General features: G+C 40.7%; 1 protein-coding gene across 1 annotated transcript in view; it reads left to right on the forward strand.

Moving 5' to 3' along the window:
• The window catches only part of plcb3 (phospholipase C, beta 3 (phosphatidylinositol-specific)), a 113,704-nt gene that overhangs the window by 5,783 nt on the left and 80,438 nt on the right, over window positions 1–27,483 (forward strand). The window contains exon 2 of the mRNA XM_038996280.1: window positions 17,555–17,641. Within this exon, the coding sequence (XP_038852208.1) occupies window positions 17,555–17,641 (87 nt within the window). The remainder of the gene's footprint in view (window positions 1–17,554; window positions 17,642–27,483) is intronic.

Below are 27,483 nucleotides of genomic sequence, written 5' to 3' on the forward strand. Positions count from 1 at the left end.
ACTTGCTTGGGCCAAGAAACACGAGCAAGTGTTACAGTGGAAATCTGTCCTTTGCTCTGATGAGTCCAAATTTTAAGATTTTTGGTTCCAACCACGGTGTCTTTGTGAGACGCAGAGTAGGTGAACGGATGATCTCTGCATGTGTGGTTCCCACCGTGACGCATGGAGGAGGTGTGATGGTGTGGGGGTGCTTTGCTCGTGAGACTGTCAGTGATTTATTTAGAATTCAAGGCACACTTAACCAGCATGGCTACCACAGCATTCTGCAGTGATACGCCATCCCATCTGGTTTGTGTTTAGTGGGACTATCATTTGTTTTTCAACAGGACAATGACCCAAAACACACCTCTAGGCTGTGTAAGTGCTTTTTGACCAAGAAGGAGAGTGATGGACCTCAAAATCACCCAACCTCAACCCAATTGAGAAGGATTGGGATGAGTTAGACTGCAGAGTGAAGGAAAAGCAGCCAACAAGTGCTCAGCATATGTAGGAACTCCTTCAAGACTGTTGGAAAAGCATTCCAGGTGAAGCTGGTTGAGAGAATGCCAAGACTGTCCAAAGCTGTCATCAAGGCAAAGGGTGGCTACTTTGAAGAATATAAAATATAAAATTTTGGTTACTACATGATTCCATATGTGTTATTCCATAGTTTTGATGTCTTCACTATTATTCTAAAATGTAGAAAATAGTACAAATAAAGAAAAACCTTGAATGAGTAGGTGTGTCCAAACTTTTGACTGGTACTGTAGTTTTATCTAAAAATGATAATGATAATGAATGATAAATGATAATTTAAATGTTTCACTATTTTTATGAAATTCCCTGAGGAGGATGGTCCTCCCCATCCTCCTCCGAGGAGCCTCCACTGCTCTAGAGACATTGCGCAATGTGGGCATTGAGTACGAACAAAATGGAATTAAAATAATTTAACGGATGTCTGACATTTAAAAAACCCTGAAAAATAACCAACATTTTGGTTAATCGCTCAGCAATATTAACCAGTAATGACATTCATGAGATAAGGGTGGTGACCTGTTGGAGCCCTATTCTCACACACAATCAGTTCGCTGATGCAATAGATTATCTTTAGGAGAGACGTGAGAGAGAGACCAATTTTTAAGTGAATTAATAATGTTTTGGTGGCAATCAGCTTTAAAATCAGCTTATTTTGCGTTATGGTTTGCATATTATAACAAACAAAGTACTCGGACAGTGAATTGATGTTATATTCAGCTGTAAGCTGGCACGAAAAGTTAGCCTAAAGCTGAGAGAGGGGAGTAGAATAGTATAGGCAGGTCGGCCATCAGGGAGACAGTCAGAACCGTGCACTAGGCCTATCTATCGGCAATCAAAAGCTCTATCTCACAATGGAATGCTGTATCTCGCAATTTCTTGGCTTGCATTGTCTCGCAACTTCAGTAAATCAGGGCCTGTTATCAATGAATAGGCTAGGATATTGAGATGAGTGAGATGCAGCACTTCGCACTCACACAGTATCTGCACGTTTGCACAGGTTCGCTTCCAGTGATCACATCGTGGTAGCCAGGGCACCAAAACAGCAGAAAAGTTGAGCCTTGCTTTTAGATGTTGCGGAAATTAACCCACTATGCTGTTTACTTACTGCATCTGCGTCGTCATTTTTGGGCGGGATTTTTCTTAACGTTAACAATCCCATTTTCGTTTAAACATTTAGACCCCTACCGTGCAATACTACCATATTCCATAAATGGGCCTTGTTCAAATGTAATCCACTGTAATGGGAATATTGTAGCATTTGGGATGCAGCTCTAGTGAATTATCTGAAAGTGAAATGTCTATCATAGATAGATAGGCTTCTGAATGTTCTTTATGATTAAAGAGATGAAGGGGAGACAGAGGGAATGACATGATGAGTGAATAAGTTAGAAAGGAGGGAGAAAATAGTTTGTTAAAGAGTTTACACCACACACTGAATCAAGCCATTAGTCTCACAGAGGGGTGAGAAATGTAGAGGAAGGGAGGGAGGAAATGGGAGAAACCTGCCACTGTTTGTCTAAGCGAGTCACACCACTTAGTGAAACACAGTGTTAACATGAGAGAGGGAGAGATGAATGGAGACGAAAGGAGTGATTGAGCCAGAGGGGGAAAAAAGAGAGAGAAAGGTCGTAGGTCAAACTCAGACGTGAAGTGAAGCATTGGGATTGACATAAGTATTCTGCTTCTCACCACTCCTCTGTTCCCCCTCCTCCTCATCCCTCTCTTTCTCACGCTCTCTTTCTTTAGTTTATTTAGTAAATATTTTCTTAACTCTATTTTCTTAACTGCATTGTTGGTTAAGGGATTGTAAAGTAAGCATTTCACGGTAAGGTCTACTACACCTGTAGTATTCGGCGCATGTGAAAAATAACATTTGATTTCCTGTACCCACTCTCTTTATCCTTACTTGTGCTCTGTATCTGTCTCTCCCTCCCTGTTTTTTTCTCTTTTCATTCTCTCTGTCTGTCATTTTCTATCTCCTTCTCTGTGTCATTTCTTTCCCTACCCTTGTTGTCATTCTCACGGTCTCTGTCTTCCTCTCCTCATTCCCTCTTGCTCTTTTTCTTTATCACTTTGACTCCTTTCCCTCTCCATCTCTCTTTCCCTCTCCTTCTCTTTCGCTTAATGATTTTCCTGTCGTCCCTTCCGCTCTACCCCCTTTCCTCTCCTCACCAGAGTCCAAAGGTTATTGACTGTCATCAACCTTTGTTGCCAAAGCAGCCACACACACACACACACACACACACACAGTCTGGTTGTCCCTGTATAATGACTGGTTTATTAGAGGTGCTGAAAACCCAGACTTCACCTTTATAGTGAACATAATGAAAACATTCTGCCCCTCTCCCCCCCATCCCCTCCCCTCTTTTCCTCTCTCTACCGCTCTTCTCTCACCCTCTTTTTCTTTGGTATTATTCTCACTGAATAGAGTTATCTGGACAAAATTTCAATTTACATACGTTTCAATTCCCATTAGCGACTAGAATATCACGAGCCGAGAGAGGGTTCAGTTGACATTTTTGCTTGGCAGCTAAAAAGTACTGTAGCCACTTGCCAAGTGGCTAAGCATTGCAAACTATTTTACTAGCTAGCTAGCTACTAGTTAAAGTTAACCAAACAACTCTTAATTTATCTACCATATTATACACTTAATTATTGCAACAAAACCATATTACACTTTTGAATAACGCAACAAATTGCAAGCATGTTCAGACAATTTAAGGGTTTATTTTCTCATCTGTACACTCATTGCATTTTAGCTTCAAGACAAAAGCACAGCGTTACTGCTAGTTAAAGCTAACAACAGGTCTTCATCAAGTAACGTTAGCCTATCAAAAATGAACGATTATCCTGCTAATACGAATATAAAAATACAGTAGGCCTACCTTACAACATTATAGTAAACCATGCTTAATTTTTATCAATATCATGCAAATCAGGCTACATGTGGTAAAAGCAAATTGCGACTGAAAACGTGGGTATAATTCACTGAGGAGTTGAGCTGTTATATGGAAGCCCATTCCCGCCAAAAATAAAATACATATAGATCATACGTATAAGTTATGTTTTTTCATTTGAAGCATCTTGTGGCGATTTCCATCTCTTCATGTTGCAGAGATCAGCACAGCACGGCTGCCTGCAAACGTGTGGGCGATCTGGCATTTGCCCCAGCACTTTTGGTTTGGTTTAATAAAATATATTGCATATTTTATTTTTACATTTTTACTTAACTAGGCAAGTCAGTTAAGTACAAATTCTTATTTTCAATGACTGCCTAGGGACAGTGGGTTAACTGCCTTGTTCAGGGGCAGAACGACAGATTTTTACCTTGTCAGCTCGGGGATTCGATCTTGCAACCTTTTGGTTACTAGTCCAACGCTATAACCACTAGGCCCCATTAAAAAAAGAGTTGTTTATACTGATTCGCCTCATGATTTGTCTGACAGCATTTTATCCTCCTTAGGGCCAGGAGTTTTTCCAGGAGTTTATTATTTTGTTTTATCATATAACCTGATTAGAAAAAATCTGGTCCCATCATAGTCCATATATAACTGTTTTTTACAGCTGATTTATTACTATGTCATACCCAGAGTTTTTCCAGGTTAGGTTAGTCTACCAGATCAGGAACTCTTGGCCCCAGGAAAGCAATTTCCCCTCCACCACTCTGGGACCTGTGAAATCACCGCACAATGTTACAAATGAAAAAACGTATTGTATTTGTATGACCTACTATCTCAAAATGTTGACTGATGTAGTTTGACTTGCGTATCTCACTGTTGACTTACATATGTCAAAATGTTTTGATAGTATCGACATAAAAAAAAGATGCCACAAGATGCTTCAAATGAAAAAACATAACTTATATGTATGATCTATATGTATTTTATTTTCGGCGGGAATGGGCTTCCATTGTTTTTTCCGTGGCTCAGTGCAGCCGCCAGATGACAGTTACTGCTACAATTTCAGAATGTAACAGGCTGTTACTGCAATTTCAGGTAAAACCTCAATAAAACAATCTCAAATAAAAGGGAATTCAGGAGAATGTTTATACATTTCAGCTGTTTCAAAAACATTGCTCTGTTATTACCATTTACAGTGCCTTCAGAACGTATTCACACCGCTTTACTTTCTCCACATTTTGTTGATACAGCCTAATTTAAAATGTATTAAATTGAGATTTTGTGTCACTGGCCGACACACAATACCCCATAATGTCAGTGGAATTATGTTTTTTGACATTTTTACAAATTAATTAAAAATGAAAAGCTGAAATGTCTTGTGTCAATTAGTATTCAGCCCCTTTGCTATGGCAAGCCTAAATAAGTTCATGTGTAAAAATGTGCTAAACTCACATAAATTGAATGCACTCTGTGTTTCAACATGGTGAATTTATCAATTAAACTTTGCATGGTGTATCAATACACCAAGTCACTACAAAGATACAGGCGTCCTTCCTAGAGGTCGACCGATTAATCGAAATGGCCGATTAATTAGAGCCGATTTTAAGTTTTCATAACAATCGGTAATCGGCATTTTTGGACACCTATCATGGCCGATTACATTGCACTCCACGAGGAGACAGCGTGGCAGGCTGACTACCTGTTATGCGAGTGCAGCAAGGAGCCAACGTAAGGTGCTAGCTAGCATTAAACGTATCTTATAAAAAGCAATTAATCTTAACATAATCACTAGTTAACTACACCTGGTTGATGATATTACTAGTTTATCTAGCTTGTCCTGCGTTGTATATAATCGATGCGGTGCCTGTTAATTTATCATTGAATCATAGCCTACTTCGCCAAACGGGTGATATAACAAGCGCATTCATGAAAAAAGCACTGTCGTTGCACCAATGTGTACCTAACCAGTAACATCAACGCCTTTCTTAAAATCAATACACAAGTATGTATTTTTAAACCTGCATATTATGTAAATATTGCCTGCTAACATGAATTTCTTTTAACTAGGGAAATTGTGTCACTTCTCTTGCGTTCTGTGCAACAGAGTCAGGGTATATGCAACAGTTTGGGCCGCCTGGCTCGTTGCGAACTGTGTGAAGACTATTTCTTCCAACTTCGCCAAACGGGGGATGATTTAACAAAAGCGCATTTGCGAAAAAAGCACAATCGTTGCACGACTGTACCTAACCATAAACATCAATGCCTTTCTTAAAATCAATACACAGAAGTATATCTTTTTTTAAACCTGCACATTTAGTTAAAAGAAATCCAGGTTAGCAGGCAATATTAAACTAGAGAAATTGTGTCACTTCTCTTGCGTTCATTGTACGCAGAGTCAGGGTATATGCAACAGTTTGGGCCGCCTGGATCGTTGCGAACTAATTTGCCAGAATTGTACGTAATTGTGACATAACATTGAAGGTTGTGCAATGTAACAGGAATATTTAGACTTATGGATACCACCCGCTAGATAAAATACGGAACGGTTCCGTATTTCACTGAAAGATAAACGTTTTGTTTTCAAAATTATAGTTTTAAAGATTTGACCATATTATTGACCTAAGGCTCGTATTTCTGTGTGTTATGTTATAATTAAGTCTATGATTTGATATTTGATAGAGCAGTCTGACTGAGCGGTGGTAGGCAGCAGCAGCCTCGTAAGCATTCATTCAAACAGCACTTTCGTGCGTTTGCCAGCAGCTCTTCGCTGTGCTTCAAGCGTTGAGCTGTTTATGACTTCAAGTCTATCAACTCCCGAGATCAGGCTGGTGTAACCGATGTGAAATGGCTAGCTAGTTAACGGGGTGCGCGCTAATAGCGTTTCAATCGGTGACGTCACTCGCTCTGAGACCTTGAAGTAGTTGCTTTTGTGGAGCGTTGGGTAACAATGCTTCGAGGGTGGCTATTGTCGATGTGTTCCTGGTTCGAGGAGAGGGACGGAAGCTATACTGTTACACTGGCATTACTTAAGTACCTATAAGAACATCCAATAGTCAAAGGTATATGAAATACAAATGGTATTGTAACGTTCGTTCTCCTCCTCGTCTGAGGAGGAGTATGGATCGGACCAATATGCAGCGAGGTATGAAGACATAATGATTTATTTAAAGAAAGACGAACACGATGCACACTTGATGAATCACAAAACAACAAACAACGTAAACAGACCTGAACATGAGAACTTACAGACAACGAAGAACGCACGAACCGGAACAAACTAACAAACGAAACAGTCCCGTGTGGCACAAACACTGACACAGGAACAATTACCCACAAACAAACGGTGTGAACAGCCTACCTTAATATGGTTCTCAATCAGAGGAAACGTAAAACACCTGCCCCTGATTGAGAACCATATCAGGCTAATTAACAATGAACCTAAACATAGAAACACATAACATAGAATGCCCACCCAGCTCACGTCCTGACCATACTAAACAAAGACAAACTAAAGGAAATAAGGTCAGGAACGTGACAGGTATAGAGAGAAATAGTCCTATAATTCCTATAATAACTACAACCTAAAACTTCTTACCTAGGAATATTGAAGACTCATGTCAAAAGGAACCACCAGCTTTCATATGTTCTCATGTTCTGAGCAAGAAACTTAAACGTTAGCTTTTTTACATGGCACATATTGCACTTTTACTTTCTTCTCCAACACTTTGTTTTTGCATTATTTAAACCAAATTGAACATGTTTCATTATTTATTTGAGGCTAAATTGATTTTATTGATGTATTATATTAAGTTAAAATAAAAGTGTTCATTCAGTATTGTTGTAATTGTCATTATTACAAATAAATAAATACATTTAAAATAAACGGCCCGATTAATCGGCAATGGCTTTGTTTTGGTCCTCCAATAATGGGTATCGGTATCGGCGTTTTGAAAAATCATAATCGGTCGATCTCTAGTCCTTCCTAACACAATTGGCGGAGAGGAAGGAAAACCGCTCAGGGATTTCATCATGAGGCCAATGGTGACTTTAAAACATTGATAGGAGAAAACTGAGGATGGATCTACAGCATTGTAGCTATTATAAAGTACTAATCTAATTAACAGAGTGAAAAGAAGGAAGCCTGTACATAATAAAAATGTTCCAAAAATGCATCCTGTTTGCAACAAGGCACTAAAGTAATACTGCAAGAAATGTGGCAAAGAAATTAACTTTTTGTCCTCAATATAAAGCGTTATGTTGGGGAAAATCCCACACACATCACTGAGTACCACTTTTCATATTTTCAAGCATGGTGGTGAATGCATCATGTTATGAGTATGCTTGTCATCGGCAAGGACAAGGGAGTTTTTGGGGGGAGATAAAAATGTATGGAATAGAGTTAAGCACAGTCAAAACCCTAGAGGAAAGCCTGGTTCATTCTGCTTTCCAACAGACACTTGGAGCCAAATTCACCTTTCAGCAGGACAATAACCTAAAACACATGGCCAAATATACATACACTGGAGTTGCTTACCAAGACAAAATTTGAATGTTCTGGAGTGGCCTAGTTACAGTTTTTACTTAAATCAGCTAAAAAAGAAATGATCAACAACCAACTTGACAGAGCTTAAATCATTTCTTTAAAGAATAATGTGCAAATATTGTAAAATCCAGGTGTGCAAAGCTCTTAGAGACTTACCCAGAATGACTCACAGCTGTAATCGCTGCCAAAGGTGATTCTAACATTTATTGACTCAGGGGGTTGAATAGTTATGTAATCAAGATATATTAGTGTTTTATGTTTCATATTCTTTTTGACCGATGTTAGAATTTGTCTTCCATTTTGACATTACAGAGAATTTTGTGTAGAACGTTGACAAAAAAATGACGATTTAAATACATTTTTATCCCACAACAAAATGTGGAAACAGTCAATGGTTGTGAATACTTTCTGAAGGCAGTCAACGAGACAATTCTGTTCACAGTGCTCTGCTTGGAGGGGGCAATTGTGGTTAGACAGATGATCACCAACGAAGTGTTTAGGCAAAACACAACAGGCTGTTCTACATGCAAATTGTGTGTGTGTTTGTAAGATAGTGGAAAGTAAAACCTCCATTTGCGGTAAATGGTTACGGATATGACAGAACGATAGAGAAAAAGAGATGGCTGAAGAAAGCGCGCTAGAGAGAGAAATGTAGTGGAGTGGAGGGGAGGCGAAAGCACATCAAAATCACTGGAAAAAAGGAAAAGGGAAATGAAAGCAAGGGATGGAAGGAAGAAGAGAAAGATTAGGGTGGAGATTACTGCTTTTTCTTTTATGTTGTTTTTCCACAGTAGAGTATTCCTTAAATGTATAACAGAGTAGTTAGCTCTAGAGCTAAGGTCAGTTTTATGTTTGCCCCTGATCGTTCGTTAAAGTTTTGTTTATGACAAGGTTTAGCTGATCCTAGATCTGTGCCTATAGGTAACTCTTATTTAAGAATTATAAATTACTGGGAGCTCATAATTGATTACTTATCAAAAGCTTTTGATCGAGTTATAGCCCCAGATCCACTGATCTGTCTTTTTTTGCAGTTGATGGAAATAACCTGGATGGGAAGGCTGTCTCTCTCTGTACTCTGTTAGCCAAATGGCTCATATTGCAAATTTGGAAATTGGAAACTGCACATACCTTTTGAGATGTGGTTACAGTATTTAAATAATGTAATGCATATGGAAAAGTTTTGATACAATACCTTCAATAGAAGTCCAAAATGTAACACAATATGGCAGCCGCTACTTGATAAATGGTTCAGTAAGGACTAGTCCCCTTTACAATTGTGATAATGATCTGTTGCTACGCTGTGCTGTACTTCACTCAATATTTATTTTTGTTATAATTACATTGCTTGTAATGACTGTGCACTGTCTTCTTATAATATGTACCACCTACTAGACATTTTTCTTAGCTTTTTTTGTATTTGTGAGTAAAAGCTGGAATCCATAGCAGTGAAACTGCCATGTTCGTTTGCGATATTATAACCACAAAGATGTTACAAACAAGGAACACTGTTTTTTTTCCCTCTGACATCATCGCACGCACAATAGAATAACATATGTACTACGATTTTATTTTACCACGATGCTAGATGCTCATTTCCTCAACTAAAATGATAACAAATGCACCTGGGGCTTCAGTGTTTTGTTCTCTAATTCTGTGATTTCTTCAACACTACAGTGAATGTTATTGTTTATCTCTGTTTTTCGTATTGGAAAATAATAAACAGATTATATATATTTTTTAAAGAAGGATAAATTATGTCGTTAAGACAATAGTTGGGTTTGGTTGTTTTGCAACAAAACCAAAACCGACACATGCGCAACTATTGGGCAAAAAAAACGGGGCTCGCTTAGATTGTTGACAACATGTAAACTGTATTTAGTCTCTAAAGTTTATTGAAAACATAAATGCATCTAAAAATACATTGTTGCAGTTGTTGTTCAGCTAGCTAGCAAACTTTAGCCATATTAGCATAGATGTGATTTTAGCCATATTAGCATAGACATAAAGAACATGATAAAATAGACATAAAGAACATGATACAACTAGCTGAAACAAGTTTACCTACGATTCCCCACATGGCAGCTTCTTGTCATAGTTGCTAGATATCTGGCCATCCAGAATCACAACAACACACAGCCATCTGCCCCATTGAAGCGTGTGCATCATTTTCGTGACGTTGTCAGCTAAGTTGTGGCCACCCTCTTTCCTCCTCTCCTTTCCTCTCCACTATTCTCCTCTACTCTCCCCCCCTATACTCCCTCCTGTAGCTTACCACGGAGCCTAAACTGGAGGTAGGGTGGTTCCATCATAGAAATAATGGAAATAGATCACATAGAACACACCTTGCATCGTCCAATGTGGTGTAGGCTTGGGCGGTATACAGTGTAAACCGGGGTATTTTGAAATACAGACAGTATGATTTTCAATACCGTGGGTTTGTGGCGCCCTAAAGCTCGGAGGAAAACGTGACGTGAGAATATGCTTATCCTCCCGCAAACTTTAGACCATGCGTACGCACAGTTTCTAGTGGTTGAAGTATTGCATTGCAAGAAGGCAAAAGTAGCCTAGTAGCAGTGGTGGAAAAAGTACCCAACTATCATACACTGCTCAAAAAAATAAAGGGAACACTTAAACAACACAATGTAACTCCAAGTCAATCACACTTCTGTGAAATCAAACTGTTCACTTAGGAAGCAACACTGATTGACAATACATTTCACATGCTGTTGTGCAAATGGTATAGACAAAAGGTGGAAATTATAGGCAATTAGCAAGACACCCCCAATAAAGGAGTGATTCTGCAGGTGGTGACCACAGACCACTTCTCAGTTCCTATGCTTCCTGGCTGATGTTTTGGTCACTTTTGAATGCTGGCGGTGCTCTCACTCTAGTGGTAGGATGAGACGGAGTCTACAACCCACACAAGTGGCTCAGGTAGTGCAGCTCATCCAGGATGGCACATCAATGCGAGCTGTGGCAAGAAGGTTTGCTGTGTCTGTCAGTGTAGTGTCCAGAGCATGGAGGCGCTACCAGGAGACAGGCCAGTACATCAGGAGACGTGGAGGAGGCCGTAGGAGGGCAACAACCCAGCAGCAGAACCACTACCTCCGCCTTTGTGCAAGGAGGAGCACTGCCAGAGCCCTGCAAAATGACCTCCAGCAGGCCACAAATGTGCATGTGTCTGCTCAAACCGTCAGAAACAGACTCCATGAGGGTGGTATGAGGGCCCGACGTCCACAGGTGGGGGTTGTGCTTACAGCCCAACACCGTGCAGGACGTTTGGCATTTGCCAGAGAGCACCAAGATTGGCAAATTCGCCACTGGCGCCCTGTGCTCTTCACAGATGATAGCAGGTTCACACTGAGCACATGAGCACATGTGACAGACGTGACAGAGTCTGGAGACGCCGTGGAGAACGTTCTGCTGCCTGCAACATCCTCCAGCATGACCGGTTTGGCGGTGGGTCAGTCATGGTGTGGGGTGGCATTTCTTTGTGGGGCCGCACAGCCCTCCATGTGCTCGCCAGAGGTAGCCTGACTGCCATTAGGTACCGAGATGAGATCCTCAGAGCCCTTGTGAGACCATATGCTGACACATGCACATTTGTGGCCTGCTGGAGGTCATTTTGCAGGGCTCTGGCAGTGCTACGCCTTGCACAAAGGCGGAGGTAGCGTTCCTGCTGCTGGGTTGTTGCCCTCCTACGGCCTCCTCCACGTCTCCTGATGTACTGGCCTGTCTCCTGGTAGCGCCTCCATGCTCTGGACACTACGCTGACAGACACAGCAAACCTTCTTGCCACAGCTCGCATTGATGTGCCATCCTGGATGAGCTGCACTACCTGAGCCACTTGTGTGGGTTGTAGACTCCGTCTCATGCTACCACTAGAGTGAGAGCACTGCCAGCATTCAAAAGTGACCAAAACATCAGCCAGGAAGCATAGGAACTGAGAAGTGGTCTGTGGTCACCACCTGCAGAATCACTCCTTTATTGGGGGTGTCTTGCTAATTGCCTATAATTTCCACCTTTTGTCTATTCCATTTGCACAACAGCATGTGAAATTTATTGTCAATCAGTGTTGCTTCCTAAGTGGACAGTTTGATTTCACAGAAGTGTGATTGACTTGGAGTTACATTGTGTTGTTTAAGTGTTCCCTTTATTTTTTTGAGCAGTGTACTTTAAGATACCTTAATAGAAAATGACTCAAGTAAAAGTAAAGGTCACCCAGTAAAATTCTACTTGAGAAAAAGTTTTAAATTATTTGGTTTAAAATATACTTAAGTATCAAAAGTAAAAGTATAAATAATTTCAAATTCCTTATGTTAAGCAAACCAGATGGCACCATTTTCTTGTTTTTTTTATTTTACGGAAAGCCATGGGCACACTCCAACATTCAGACATAATTTACAAGCAAAGCACGTGTATTTAGTGAGTCCGCCAGATCAGAGGCAGTAGGGATGACCAGGGATGTTCGGTTGAGAAGTGAGTGATTTTGACTATTTTCCTGTCCAGCGAAGCATTCAAAAAGTAACGAGTATTTTTGGGTGTCAAGGAAAATGTATGGAGTACTTTTTACTGCATACATTTTCCTTGACACCCAAAAATACTCGTTACTTTTTGAATACTATATTACGAAAATATATACTATATTTTCGTAAGGAATGTAGTGAAGTAAAAGTAGTCAAAATATAAATAGTACAGTACAGATACCCCCAAAAACTACTTAAGTAGTACTTTATTTTTTACTTAAGTACTTTACACCACTGCCTAGTAGCCTTGTGCAAATTGGGAATATAGGATGACACTCTTATTCATAACAAAAAAAATAACAGGTAGCTAAATATAATAACAAGATGTGATCATTTGTTGTTAGTGAGAAGAGAAAATCGATGTATTTTATCTTTGCATCCTAAAATAATTAGAAATGGGCATCTATTTCCTGTTATTGATTTAATTCCCATGATCATTGCAGAATAAATTCCGCACCTTTCACGTTTTTGCTCTATGCATCCAAAAGGGAGCCGGTTTATAACATACAGGTGAACCGACAGCTGATATTTTGCATTGAAGTGTGTAGGCTACCACTGTAAGTAGTTGAATTCATTTTTTCCCCGAGTAGACAATGTTTCAGAATTCGCGGGCAGTGCAGCATATTTAGGTTCAGGAAAAAGTAAATGCAAAACATTATTGAATTAAAACGACCAGTTTACAGGTCCACAACAATTTGCAATTGTTTTTGTCATTCAGAAACGGTCAGATAAACAAATTTCAGAAAACATAAAGTTCGCAATTGCTATTTCCTTTAGATAGCCTACTGATCTACTGTCTTGGCCTAATTCCAATACTTCTAAAATATACAGCAAATAATCTTTGTAAATGATATCATAAATAGGACTGGTGGAGTTATGTCACACATGCAGTTAACAAAAATACATGGAGATATCTGCTCTTTCCAAAATTACAACCAACTGATTGAAGCATTACTGCAAAAAGAGGCAAGTGGAAAGGGAGAAGGAACTTGTCTGTCGACCCTGCAGTAAAGACCAAAATTGGCTAAAGAAAATTGTGATCAATAATAAAGTATACCAGTTTAATTTAAGGACCAACAATTTGACAGCTGCACCATACAGGTTGCAAAATAGTTGGGAGGAGATTTTTGTTGTAACGATTCCATGACACATGGTTTATGAACTGATACACAAAACGACCCCGGATTCAAAACGTAGAGTTTTTCAATTTGAATTATTATACAGAATTCTTGCAACCAATAGAATGTTATGCAATGCGGATACAACCATCCCAGCTATGCAGATTTTGCTGTTAAGAAACAGAATCATGAGATCACTTGTTTTGGTAGTCCCCATATGTAGCTTGTTTTTGGTTGCAAAAAAAAAAAAGTCCTAGTCAATCGATCAATATAATAATAATACTCAGCAAAGGTGTTTATCTTTAATTGACAATCTGTAGAAACTATGAGAATAGAAAGGTTCAGAACTTTTATGAAACATCACAGCACAGTGGAAAAATATGTGGCAGCGAGAAATCTAAACTTGATTGTCTTCAGAGATAGATGAGAAGGGTTGAGGGTAGCTGAAAGGCTGGAACTAAAAACAAACAAAAGATAACTACGGTAAAATATACTGTCCGTTAAATGTATGTAGTATGTATAAGCTGGAAGTGAAAGCCTAAGTATTGTTGTCTATTAGTTTACTCCAATTAGGGGAAGGGGGTTAGGGGAAAATAATAAAGAAGGAAAATATATTTCATTAGTTTACTCCAATTAGGGGAGGGGTGTTAGGGTTAGGGGAAAATAATAAAGCAGGAAAATATATTTAAAATAATACACTGCTCAAAAAAATAAAGGGAACACTTAAACAACACAATGTAACTCCAAGTCAATCACACTTCTGTGAAATCAAACTGTCCACTTAGGAAGCAACACTGATTGACAATAAATTTCACATGCTGTTGTGCAAATGGAATAGACAAAAGGTGGAAATTATAGGCAATTAGCAAGACACCCCCAATAAAGGAGTGATTCTGCAGGTGGTGACCACAGACCACTTCTCAGTTCCTATGCTTCCTGGCTGATGTTTTGGTCACTTTTGAATGCTGGCGGTGCTCTCACTCTAGTGGTAGCATGAGACGGAGTCTACAACCCACACAAGTGGCTCAGGTAGTGCAGCTCATCCAGGATGGCACATCAATGCGAGCTGTGGCAAGAAGGTTTGCTGTGTCTGTCAGCGTAGTGTCCAGAGCATGGAGGCGCTACCAGGAGACAGGCCAGTACATCAGGAGACGTGGAGGAGGCCGTAGGAGGGCAACAACCCAGCAGCAGGACCGCTACCTCCGCCTTTGTGCAAGGAGGAACACAGCCAGAGCCCTGCAAAAGGACCTCCAGCAGGCCACAAATGTGCATGTGTCAGCATATGGTCTCACAAGGGCTCTGAGGATCTCATCTCGGTACCTAATGGCAGTCAGGCTACCTCTGGCGAGCACATGGAGGGCTGTGCGGCCCCACAAAGAAATGCCACCCCACACCATGACTGACCCACCGCCAAACCGGTCATGCTGAAGGATGTTGCAGGCAGCAGAACGTTCTCCACGGCGTCTCCAGACTCTGTCACGTCTGTCACATGTGCTCATGTGCTCAGTGTGAACCTGCTTTCATCTGTGAAGAGCACAGGGCGCCAGTGGCGAATTTGCCAATCTTGGTGTTCTCTGGCAAATGCCAAACGTCCTGCACGGTGTTGGGCTGTAAGCACAACCCCCACCTGTGGACGTCGGGCCCTCATACCACCCTCATGGAGTCTGTTTCTGACCGTTTGAGCAGACACATGCACATTTGTGGCCTGCTGGAGGTCATTTTGCAGGGCTCTGGCAGTGCTCCCCCTTGCACAAAGGCGGAGGTAGCGGTCCTGCTGCTGGGTTGTTGCCCTCCTACGGCCTCCTCCACGTCTCCTGATGTACTGGCCTGTCTCCTGGTAGCGCCTCCATGCTCTGGACACTACGCTGACAGACACAGCAAACCTTCTTGCCACAGCTCGCATTGACGTGCCATCCTGGATGAGCTGCACTACCTGAGCCACTTGTGTGGGTTGTAGACTCCGTCTCATGCTACCACTAGAGTGAAAGCACCGCCAGCATTCAAAAGTGACCAAAACATCAGCCAGGAAGCATAGGAACTGAGAAGTGGTCTGTGGTCACCACCTGCAGAATCACTCCTTTATTGGGGGTGTCTTGCTAATTGCCTATAATTTCCACCTTTTTGTCTATTCCATTTGCACAACAGCATGTGAAATTTATTGTCAATCAGTGTTGCTTCCTAAGTGGACAGCTTGATTTCACAGAAGTGTGATTGACTTGGAGTTACATTGTGTTGTTTAAGTGTTCCCTTTATTTTTTTGAGCAGTGTATATATTTACACAAAAATATATATGGGGGATTGGAAATTATGCAGACAATTACATTGATAGAAGCCACAATCTATCTGCAATATTAACGCTCATCTACCCTATACAGCAAATAAGGGCGTTTTTTGTCACCAAAAAAGTTGAGTGACGAGCATTATTCATGCAGAGTTATAACGCTTGTTCACACGCACACAGTTTTACAACAGGACTGATTTATACTGAACAAAAATATAAACGCAAAATGCAACAATTTCAACGATTTTACTGAGTTACAGTTCATATAAGGAAATCAGTCAATTGAAATCAATTCATTAGGCTCGAATCTATGGATTTCACATGACTTGGGCAGGCGGCTCAGCCATGGGTGGACCTGAGAGGGCACAGGCCCATCCACTTGGGAGCCAGGCCACCCATTGGGGAGCAAGGCCCAGCCAATCAGAATTAGTTTTTCCCCCACCAAAGGGCTTTATTACAGACAGAAATACTCCTCAGTGTCATCAGCTATCTGGGTGGCTGGTCTCAGACGATCCCACAGGTGAAGCCGCCGGATGTGGATGTCCTGGGCTGGCGTGGTTACACATGGTCTGCGCTTGTGAGGCCGGTTGGACGTACTGCCAAATTCTCTAAAACGATGTTGGAGGCGGCTTATGGTAGAGAAATGAACATTCAATTCTCTGGCAAAGTTCTGATGGACATTCCTGCAGTCAGCATGCCAATTGCATGCTTCCTCAAAACTTGAGACATCTGTGGCACTGTGTTGTGTGACAAAACTGCACAAAAACTGCATCAAAGTGGCCTTTTATTGTCCACAGCACAGTGCACAAGGTGCACCTGTATAATGATCATGCTCTTTAATCAGCTTCTTGATATGCCACACCTGTCAAGTCGATGGATTTTCTTGCCAAAAGAGAGATACTCACTAACAGTGATGTAAACAAATTTGTGCACAAAATGTGAGCGAAATAAGCTTTATCGGCATATGGAACATTTTTGGGATCTCTTACTTCAGGTAATGAAACATTGCATCAACACTTTACATGTTGCGTTTATGTTTTTGTTCAGTATATAACGAGAAACATGCGCCAAATTTACAAAACACAACATTTTTGTGCATGCTGTCTTTTCAGTAATAGTTTAAAATGTATGCAGCGTTTATAAATATAACCGTATACCCTGGTATGGTACAGGAATGGTATGAATGTATGAAATCCTAGATACCGCCCAACCCTATTGTGGTTTAGGGTGAAGTTGCCCCTAGATGCTGGCTGATGTTGGGTCAGTCTCGCATTTCCCCACTAATGGTTAAGGTTAGGATTGGGGGAGGGAAACTGATCCTAGATCTGAACCTAGGGGAAACTTCACCCTGGAGTGTTCAATGCAACAAACAATAGAAAATGTCTGACAATACGGCATTTTGACGTTTTTTTTCTCTCTCTTTACCCCTCTCATAGCCAGCATTGGACATAAGACTGAAGGTATGAGACTTGTGTCTGAGACCTGAAGACTTGCGTTAGCTCCCCAGCTAATGCCTATGCTTTAGCTCAGCAGGCTAACAAAGTCTTGTGTCATGCAGGAAACCTGGTCACATGTTGGTCACATGTTGGTCAAATGTGCACAGTGTGTATATCTCGGTGTATTAACCTGTGTGTGTGTGTGTGTGTGTGTGTGTGTGTGTGTGTGTGTAGGAGCCTAACAGCAGCCACCCCACCCTGATTACTCTGAAGGTAGACCCAGATGGATTCTTCCTTTACTGGACTGGTGGGGCCAACATGGTAAGTCTATTCTTTTCTCTCTTTCTCTTTCTTACACGATAGTTACTCACTCTCTACATTTACATTTTAGTAATTTATAGCAGACACTCTTATCCAGAGCCTGGTCCCCATGGCTATGTAATTGAGATTTGGCACTTTGAAATGTTACATGTATAACCTTATAAGTAGAGGAGAACTCCTTTCTCTTGTTATGCCTGTCTTCATCTTTCCCTTATCATCCCCCTGTTCTAACTCTTGCACCTCCTCCCTTCTTTAACTTAAACAAAAAATCTCCCACCTTCCCTAACATGGTGGGTCCTAGGCTTAGGCGATATACTGTTTATACTGTATACCAGGGTATTTCAAAATACCGACCATTAGAGCAGTGACAGTCTTGGAACTTTAGGTTATGGTAATTGGCCAGGTCAATTGGGAGGTGGCAGGGTGGGGGTACCTGGCACGCATAGAAGGCTAGGTAGGCCTACTTCTATGTGTGCCCAGGCCTCCGCCACCCCCCCAATTGAAACAAGCCATTCCACTTCGTTATTATCATGACATTTCATTATGATTGTTCAGGTTATTACTTAAATCAACAAATTGAAGAAATGTCAGGTTGGAGAGGATCTGTTGCTTTTTCGTATTGACAGAACATTAATTGAGTCAAAAATAAAGATATAGGCCTATGCCTACCTTGTCCTTGTCTGTTGGCTTTTCTGTATATAATTGTTTTTAATGCAGATCCTATTTCGACGCACAAAACCATTAAAATGAAGTCTGATGGGTTGTCTCCCACTTTTCCGAAATATTCGCATAACGTCACAAATCCTGCTGCTTTTGTCATTTTATGGCAGTGGCATTCATAGCCGCAGGAAGTTCTACAGACCAATTTTTTTTTTACCCGTGCTACAGATGGCTATTTAGGTCTGCTAATACAGGACTAGTAAAAACAGTGCACTACTTTAGTGGGAAAAACTTTTTTCAAATGTTTTAATGTATTTTTATCAATATGTATTTATTTATTTTCAGGGGGTGCTGCAGCACTCTCAGCACCCATACTTCCTGCAGCTATGGTGACATTGACATTTCTTCTTCAAAGAGAATAATGAGATAAATATTGTAGCCTAAACTACTGAAAACAGGCCTTTTACAAGATTAAATCATCATCAGATAATGAATAGACAAGGAATGTATAAAGGGGACAGCTATGCTATAGTATGAAGATTAAGTTGACAATCATTCAAATGGAAACAAATACACGCAACATGTCCATAGCCTATTTATCAGCAACGCTGATTATAGAGGGGGAGAGTGTTGAATTTTTTTTCACAATACTGTGATGAACTATTATAATAAAAAAATTGACATCGTTGACTAACTGTTTGAGGTGAAGAAAAAATGACTGAGAAGCCCAGCTGGGCACTTTCCTACATTTAACATTTGCGAGAAGTAGGCTAGGTAGGCCTACTTCTATGCGTGCCCAGGCCCCCGTGCTCCATCAACATTAACAGAACAGAGAAACCAGACACGCTTATTGCTTACATGCAGTGCGTAAATTATGGTATGAAATAAACCAAAACTATGTTTCCACTCTGAGAATGAGAACGGTAAATTTCTTTAATGAATATATATATCTATTAACAGACATGTAACCAAGTAATATGGATTAATGGTAAATTGCCTGTTTTACAAACAGTAGGCTACCACATGGGCATTCATAAAAGTGCATTGCGGCCGACACTGTAGACTATAGCGTAGGCTACCATTATACTTTGCCGGGATAGGAGGTCAGCAATTTTTTTGGACTCACCTAGGGCAGCATATCGGCCAGGACTGGGCTTGATCAGCATTGATTAGTCTATAAATTAAGAAAAGATTCCATATCAAATTACACAATGCCAGGTTGGAGAGGATTGGCGCATTGTCCATTCGACACAACATTAGCGCATTATAGGCCTCAGAGCCAGAACATTGTTTAAAAGAAAGTCCACACATCTTTTCAGTTCACTGCAGCTAGCCACTGGAACGAGCTGCAAAAAACACTCAAACTGGACAGTTATATCTCCATCTCTACATTCAGACTCAATCATGGACACTTACTGACACTTGTGGCTGCTACGTGTGGTGTATTGTTGACTTTTCCTATTTGCCTTTGTGCTGTTGTCTGTACCCAACAATGTTTGTACCATGTTTGTGCTACTACGATGTTGTGTTGCTACCATGTTGTTGTCATGTGTTGCTGCCATGCTGTGTTGTCTTAGGTCTCTCTTTATGTAGTGTTGTGGTGTCTCTCTTGTAATGATGTGTGTTTTGTCCTACCTTTTTTTATCCCCCATCCCTGCTAGGCCACTGCTTATAACGATAAGAAATCTAAGATGTAAATTCCAAATGTTCAACTGGGTGGTTTGAGCCCTGAATGCTGATTGGCTGAAAGCCGTGGTATATCAGACTGTGTACCATGGGTATGACAAAAAAAAATCAAATTACTTTTTTAAAAAGCGCCGCTTCGCTAATACCATATGCCCCGGGATGGTACAGAAACGGTATGATGGTATGAAAATCTGTTTACCGCCCAACCCTGGTGGGTCCTCTCTTTTTCTATCTCTCTCTGTCTAGTATGGTGAGTTCTTCCTTCTCTCGCTTTCTTTTTTTCTCTCCCTCTCTCCAACTCTCTCTCTGTCTAACATGAGTCCTCTCGCTCGCTCTCTCTTTTACACACAGACACAGTCGTGTACAACTAACCTTGCGGGGACACAAAATTCAGTCCCATTCAAAATCCTATTTTCCCTAACACTAACCTTAACCTTAACCCTAACTCTAAACCTAGCCCCTAACCCTAGCTCCTAACCACAACCATAGCCCCTAACCCTAAAACTAACCCTACCTCCTAACCCTAACCCTAAACGTAATTCTAACACTAATTTTAACCTTAACCCTAAACCCCGTAGAAATAGCATTTGACCTTGTGGGGACTAACAAAATGTTCCCAGTTGGTCAAATTGTTGTTTGTTTGCTATTCTTGTGAGGACTTCTGGTCCCCACAAGTATAGTTAAACACGTCCACACACACACCCACTCTGTCAATTCCTGATGTTGTTGTCCTTCTCTCCTCATTAGTACAGACAGTTGGGTTGCATCCCAAATTGCACCATATTCCCTATATAGTGCACTACGTTTCACCAGAACCGTGTAGTAAAGTAATGTACTATAAAGGGGACCATTTGGGACTGAGCCTTAGCCAGTTGGTCATGTGAATGAGGGCATGGATCGAATCAAATTTCAGGCCCCAAATTAAATAAACACTTCCCTCATCCCCCTCTCCCTCTATCAATATCTCTGTCTCTTTCTCCCCCCTCTCCCCCTTTATCTCTGTCTCCCTGCCACCCTTCTTTCTCTCTCTCTCCTTGTTCTCACTCTCTTTGCCTTTTTCACTCTTTTTCATCACACATTTTTGTAGCGCTCCGTCTCTCGATCTCTTCCTCTACCCTTCCTCTCTCTCTGTCTCTCTCTCTCTCTGTCTGTCTTTTTCCGCTGTGTATTTACTCTAAAGGCATTTATGGAATCGCGTGTTAATACTGTGCAGTTAGGGGTGTGTGCGCGTGTGTGTATTTGCGCGTGTGAGCCCTATCTGTGTTTACTGTGTCTGTGTGTCTGTGTGTGTGTTCTCTAGTAGGACACTAGGCCAGCCCTAGCCCACGGGCTGTCGTTGACACTGTTTAGTGACAGGGTTAGAATGCCCCAGGGAAGGAGAAATGGAGTCTGCATCCCAAATGGCACCTTATTCCCTAGTTAGTGTACTACTTTTGACCAGGTTCCATAGGGAAATGAAGGCTTTGAGTAGCAAATGGCACACTAATCCCTATATAGTGCCTTACTTTTGAAACTATTGCACTTTATAGGGAATAGAGTGCCTTTTGGGACGAAGTCAGTCTAAAAGGACTTATGAGGATAGAACTGTGAAGCTATGAGTGGAATATGCTATTATTAAAATTCATTATTTTTTTTATTAATTAATTAATCTGCTATTATATCTAGATGACATGGCTATAATTGCTACATCCAATAATAATCTGTTTTACATATGTCTCTACAATAACCATGACCAGAAGTACAGGAAGGTCAAATTACACGTCCATGAATTCTTCACTTCTCCCAACTATTGTTTAATCTCTCACCCTCTCTTCCCTCTCTCCTTTCTTCTTTTTACTCCTCTAGTCAATATCGTCCCAGTAAGTCACCTTTCCTCTGACTTCTCTCCATCTCTCCTCCCTCCCTTCCTCTTTTCTTGTTATTGAAAAAAAACTCCACCCTCTATTCTTCTTCTATCCCTCTATCAATCTCTTTCTTATTTTAGGGTCTATTCTCATTGACAAGAATTAAGGAGAATTTTGAGATATTCTCGTGAGGTATCGATTTGAGAGACATTACTGTAATGTGAACTTGCGTATTTCGCACATCTCTAACGCTACTTCTGGAGGTCTTCCACGACACTCACCTGACAGTTGCCCCCCTCTAAGCAGGGCAGTGAAAACAAAATTGTTTAGTTGAGCCCAACATTGATACAGTAAAAATACTAATAGCAGAGCAATGTTTTTGAAACAGCTGAAATGTATAGACATTTTCAATATATTTGAGACTTGTTTTATTGAGTTTTCACCTGAAATTGCAGGACCAGCCTGTTACATTCTGAAATTGTCACCAGGGGGATTATAAACCCACGGGGGGCCAGTACAAAAAAGTATGAATGTATGTACTTGTAAGTCGCTCTGGATAAGAGCGTCTGCTAAATGACTTAAATGTAAATGTAAAATAAACATTTTCAATCGCAATTTTGCGCTTACCTCATATAATGACTTTCAGGATTTTGATCAAATGAAGCTAGGTTTGGTCTAAGGTAACTTTAATACGCTAAAACTGTACTTTTATATTCCTATGAGAGGGGGAAAACGTTCATGTTTGATATGCTAACGTAAGCTGTGTTATCGTCTTGCAAGCTACATTTAGCTAGCTAATGCATCTACGAACGATTAAATAAACAATTTAATTGTCTGCACATGTGAATGGTTGCATTATTCAAGAGTGTAATATGGTTTGGTTGCATTATTCAAGATCGTTGCTAGCTAATATGTTTTAGAGGGAAAGATGCTCACATTGTTGAATAGTTTGCAAGCTTACTGGCTAGTCAGGGGCTACTGTGATACGGTACATTTGGAGCTGCAGAGCAAGAATGTCACATTGCCAGCCACACTGTTAAACCATAGGAGCTGTTTGCATTATAAATGAAGGTGTTAAATGATGGAAGTGTTCATGAATTTACCTGCAAAAATGCAGAGACCAATGTACTATATTTTCATTACAGGGTCTGAAAATGCAAGAATCATGACTAAGTCTTCAGGTGGCTTTAATTTTGGCATGTTTTTTACTCCGGGTAAATGGAAGTAGGCATGGCAAATTAGTGGGATCTTTGTCTGAGTATGAAAGGTTGGATGTTACCATGGTTTACACAGGCATTGTGGGTAGGACACATGGAACAGATGTGATCGTACTTCGTAACTCTCTTGCATTGTGTTTTTAAAGAAATGACTGTCCAGCCAGCGGTCCCAGTTGATTGGTGTTTATTCTGATGATAGACACAAGGAAGTACATTAGATATGCAGGACAACAGTATGTTGATGGCTGTAGATTCGTGATTAGCCTGTTTGTATTGAAATTACTGTGAATTAGCAGGGAGCTAATGCAACAATTACAATTATGGGAGGTGCAACTCAATATTAGGAAGGTGTTCCTAATGTTTTGTATAGTGTGTGTGTGTGTGTGCGTGTGTGTGTGTGTGTGTGTGTGTGTGTGTGTGTGTGTGTGTGTGTGTGTGTGTGTGTGTGTAATATATACTGAACAAAAATATAAATGTAAAGTGTTGGTCCCATGTTTCAAAAGTTTAAATAAAAGATCCCAGAAATGTTCCATATGCACAAAAAGCTTATTTCTCTCAAATTTTGTGCACAAATTTGTTTACATTCCTGTTAATAAGCATTTCTCCTTTGCCAATATAATCCACCCACCTGACAGGTGTGGCATATCAAGAAGCTGATTAACAACTTTTTAGGGCTAGGCCCCTTTTTTCTCAATTTCCGCCTGACTGACGTGCCCAAAGTAAACTGAAGCCAGGATATGCATATAATTGGTACCATTGGAAAGAAAACACTTTGAAGTTGTGTGTGTAGAAAGTGTGTAGAAATGTTAAAATAATGTAGTAGACTATAACACAATAGATATGGTAGGAGAAAATCCAAAGGAAAACCAACCAGATTTTTTCTTTGTTGAGATACCATGGTCTTACAATGGAAAATATAGGGCCATACTGAATTCTAGCTCCCAGGATGCAATTCCTATGGATTCCACAGGGTGTCAGCAGTCTATGTTCAAGGTTTCAGGCTTGTAACTTCCAAAATGAAAAATAAATATCAGTTTTAGTACAGGGACAGTCTTGGAAATTCGTGTTTGGGTGCGCGATGAAGACAAGACGCACCTGCTTAAATGGGTTTCCTATTGAACATACGGAAAGAAGTAAGAAATATTAGAGTTTGATTAAATTTTAGGGTATCTGAGGAGTGAATAGAAATGTATTTTGACTTGTTGAAACAAAGTTTAGGGGTAGATTTTTGGATTCTTTTCTCTGCATGTTGAACGAGTGGATTACTCAAATCGATGGTGCCAACTAAACAGAGTTTTTGGGATATAAAGAAGGATTTGATCTAACAAAACAACACTACATGTTATAGCTGGGATCCTTTGGATGACAAATCAGAGGAAGATTTTCAAAAAGTAAGTGAATATTTAATCGCTATTTGTGAATTTATGAAACCTGTGCCAGTGGAAAAATATTTTGATGTGGGGCGCCGTCCTCAAGCAATTGCATGGCATGCTTTCGCTCTATTAGCTACTGTAAATCGGACAGTGCAGTTAGATTAACAAGAATTTAAGCTTTCAACCTATATAAGACACTTGTATGTACCAAAATGTTTAATATCCATAATTTTTATGGTTATTTATTTGAATTGTGCGCCCTCCAGTTTCACCGGAAGTTGTCCCACTAGCGGGACACCTATCAATGTTAAACAGCATGATCATTACACATGTCCCACATACAGTGGGGCAAAAAAGTATTTAGTCAGACACCAATTGTGCAAGTTCTCCCACTTAAAAAGATGAGAGAGGCCTGTAATTTTCATCATAGGTACACTTCAACTATGACAGACAAAATGAGAAAAAAAAATCCAGAAAATCACATTGTAGGATTTTTAATGAATTTATTTGCAAATTATGGTGGAAAATAAGTATTTGGTCACCTACAAACAAGCAAGATTTCTGGCTCTCACAGACCTGTAACTTCTTCTTTAAGAGGCTCCTCTGTCCTCCACTCGTTACCTGTATTAATGGCACCTGTTTGAACTTGTTATCGGTATAAAAGACACCTGTCCACAACCTCAAACAGTCACACTCCAAACTCCACTATGGCCAAGACCAAAGAGCTGTCAAAGGACACCAGAAACAAAATTGTAGACATGCACCAGGCTGGGAAGACTGAATCTGCAATAGGTAAGCAGCTTGGTTTGAAGAAATCAACTGTGGGAGCAATTATTAGGAAATGGAAGACATACAAGACCACTGATAATCTCCCTCGATCTGGGGCTCCACGCAGATCTCACCCCGTGGGGTCAAAATGATCACAAGAACGGTGAGCAAAAATCCCAGAACCACACGGGGGGACCTAGTGAATGACCTGCAGAGAGCTGGGACCAAAGTAACAAAGCCTACCATCAGTAACACACTACGCCGCCAGGGACTCAAATCCTGCAGTGCCAGACGTGTCCCCCTGCTTAAGCCAGTACATGTCCAGGGCCGTCTGAAGTTTGCTAGAGAGCATTTGGATGATCCAGAAGAAGATTGGGAGAATGTCATATGGTCAGATGAAACCAAAATATAACTTTTTGGTAAAAACTCAACTCGTCGTGTTTGGAGGACAAAGAATGCTGAGTTGCATCCAAAGAACACCATACCTACTGTGAAGCATGGGGGTGGAAACATCATGCTTTGGGGCTGTTTTTCTGCAAAGGGACCAGGATGACTGATCCGTGTAAAGGAAAGAATGAATGGGGCCATGTATCGTGAGATTTTGAGTGAAAACCTCCTTCCACCAGCAAGGGCATTGAAGATGAAACGTGGCTGGGTCTTTCAGCATGACAGTGATCCCAAACACACCGCTCGGGCAACGAAGGAGTGGCTTCGTAAGAAGCATTTCAAGGTCCTGGAGTGGCCTAGCCAGTCTCCAGATCTCAACCCCATAGAAAATCTTTGGAGGGAGTTGAAAGTCCGTGTTGCCCAGCAACAGCCCCAAAACATCACTGCTCTAGAGGAGATCTGCATGGAGGAATGGGCCAAAATACCAGCAACAGTGTGTGAAAACCTTGTGAAGACTTACAGAAAACGTTTGACCTCTGTCATTGCCAACAAAGGGAATATAACAAAGTATTGAGATAAACTTTTGTTATTGACCAAATACTTATGTTCCACCATAATTTGCAAATAAATTCATTAAAAATCCTACAATGTGATTTTCTGGATTTTTTTTTCATCATTTTGTCTGTCATAGTTAAAGTGTACCTACGATGAAAATTACAGGCCTCTCTCATCTTTTTAAGTGGTGCAGGTCTACAATTTTGTTTCTGGTGTCCTTTGACAGCTCTTTGGTCTTGGCCATAGTGGAGTTTGGAGTGTGACTGTATGAGGTTGTGGACAGGTGTCTTTTATACTGATAACAAGTTCAAACAGGTGCCATTAATACAGGTAACGAGTGGAGGACAGAGGAGCCTCTTAAAGAAGAAGTTACAGGTCTGTGAGAGCCAGAAATCTTGCTTGTTTGTAGGTGACCAAATACTTATTTTCCACCATAATTTGCAAATAAATTCATTAAAAATCCTACAATGTGATTTTCTGGATTTTTTTTTCTCATTTTGTCTGTCATAGTTGAAGTGTACCTATGATGAAAATTACAGGCCTCTCTCATCTTTTTAAGTGGGAGAACTTGCACAATTGGTGGCTGACTAAATACTTTTTTGCCCCACTGTATGCTGAGCACATGTTGGCTGCTTTTCCTTCACTCTGCGGTCCGACTCATCCCAAAACATCTCAATTGGGTTGAGGTCGGGGGATTGTGGAGGCCAGGTCATCTGATGCAGCACTCCATCACTCTCCTTCTTGGTAAAATATCCCTTACACAGCCTGGAGGTGTGTTAGGTCAAGTTCCTGTTGAAAAACAAATTATAGTCCCACTAAGCACAAACCCGATGGGATGGCGTATCACTGCAGAATGCTGTGGTAGCCATGCTGGTTAAGTGTGCCTTGAATTCTAAATAAATCACGGTGTCACCAGCAAAACACCCCCACATCATAACACCACCACCTCCATGCTTTACGGTGGGAAATACACATGCGGAGATCATCCGTTCACCCACACCACGTCTCACAAAGACACAGCGTTTAGAACCAAAAATGTCCAATTTGGACTCCAGACCAAAGGACACATTTCCACCGGTCTAATGTCCATTGCTCGTGTTTCTTAGTCCAAGCAAGTCTCTTCTTCTTATTGGTGTCCTTTTAGTAGTGGTTTATTTGCCATGAAGGCCTGATTTACAGTCTCCTCTGAAAAGTTGATGTTGAGATGTGTCTGTTATTTGAACTCTGTGAAGCTGCAATTTCTGAGGCTGGTAACTCTAATAAACTTATCCTCTGCAGCAGAGGTAACTCTGGGTCTTCCATTTCTGTGGCGGTCCTCATGAGCCAGTTTGATCATATCGCTTGATGTTTTT

The sequence above is a fragment of the Salvelinus namaycush genome, chromosome 6, assembly GCF_016432855.1.
Source record: "Salvelinus namaycush isolate Seneca chromosome 6, SaNama_1.0, whole genome shotgun sequence".
Taxonomy (NCBI): Eukaryota; Metazoa; Chordata; class Actinopteri; order Salmoniformes; family Salmonidae; genus Salvelinus; species Salvelinus namaycush.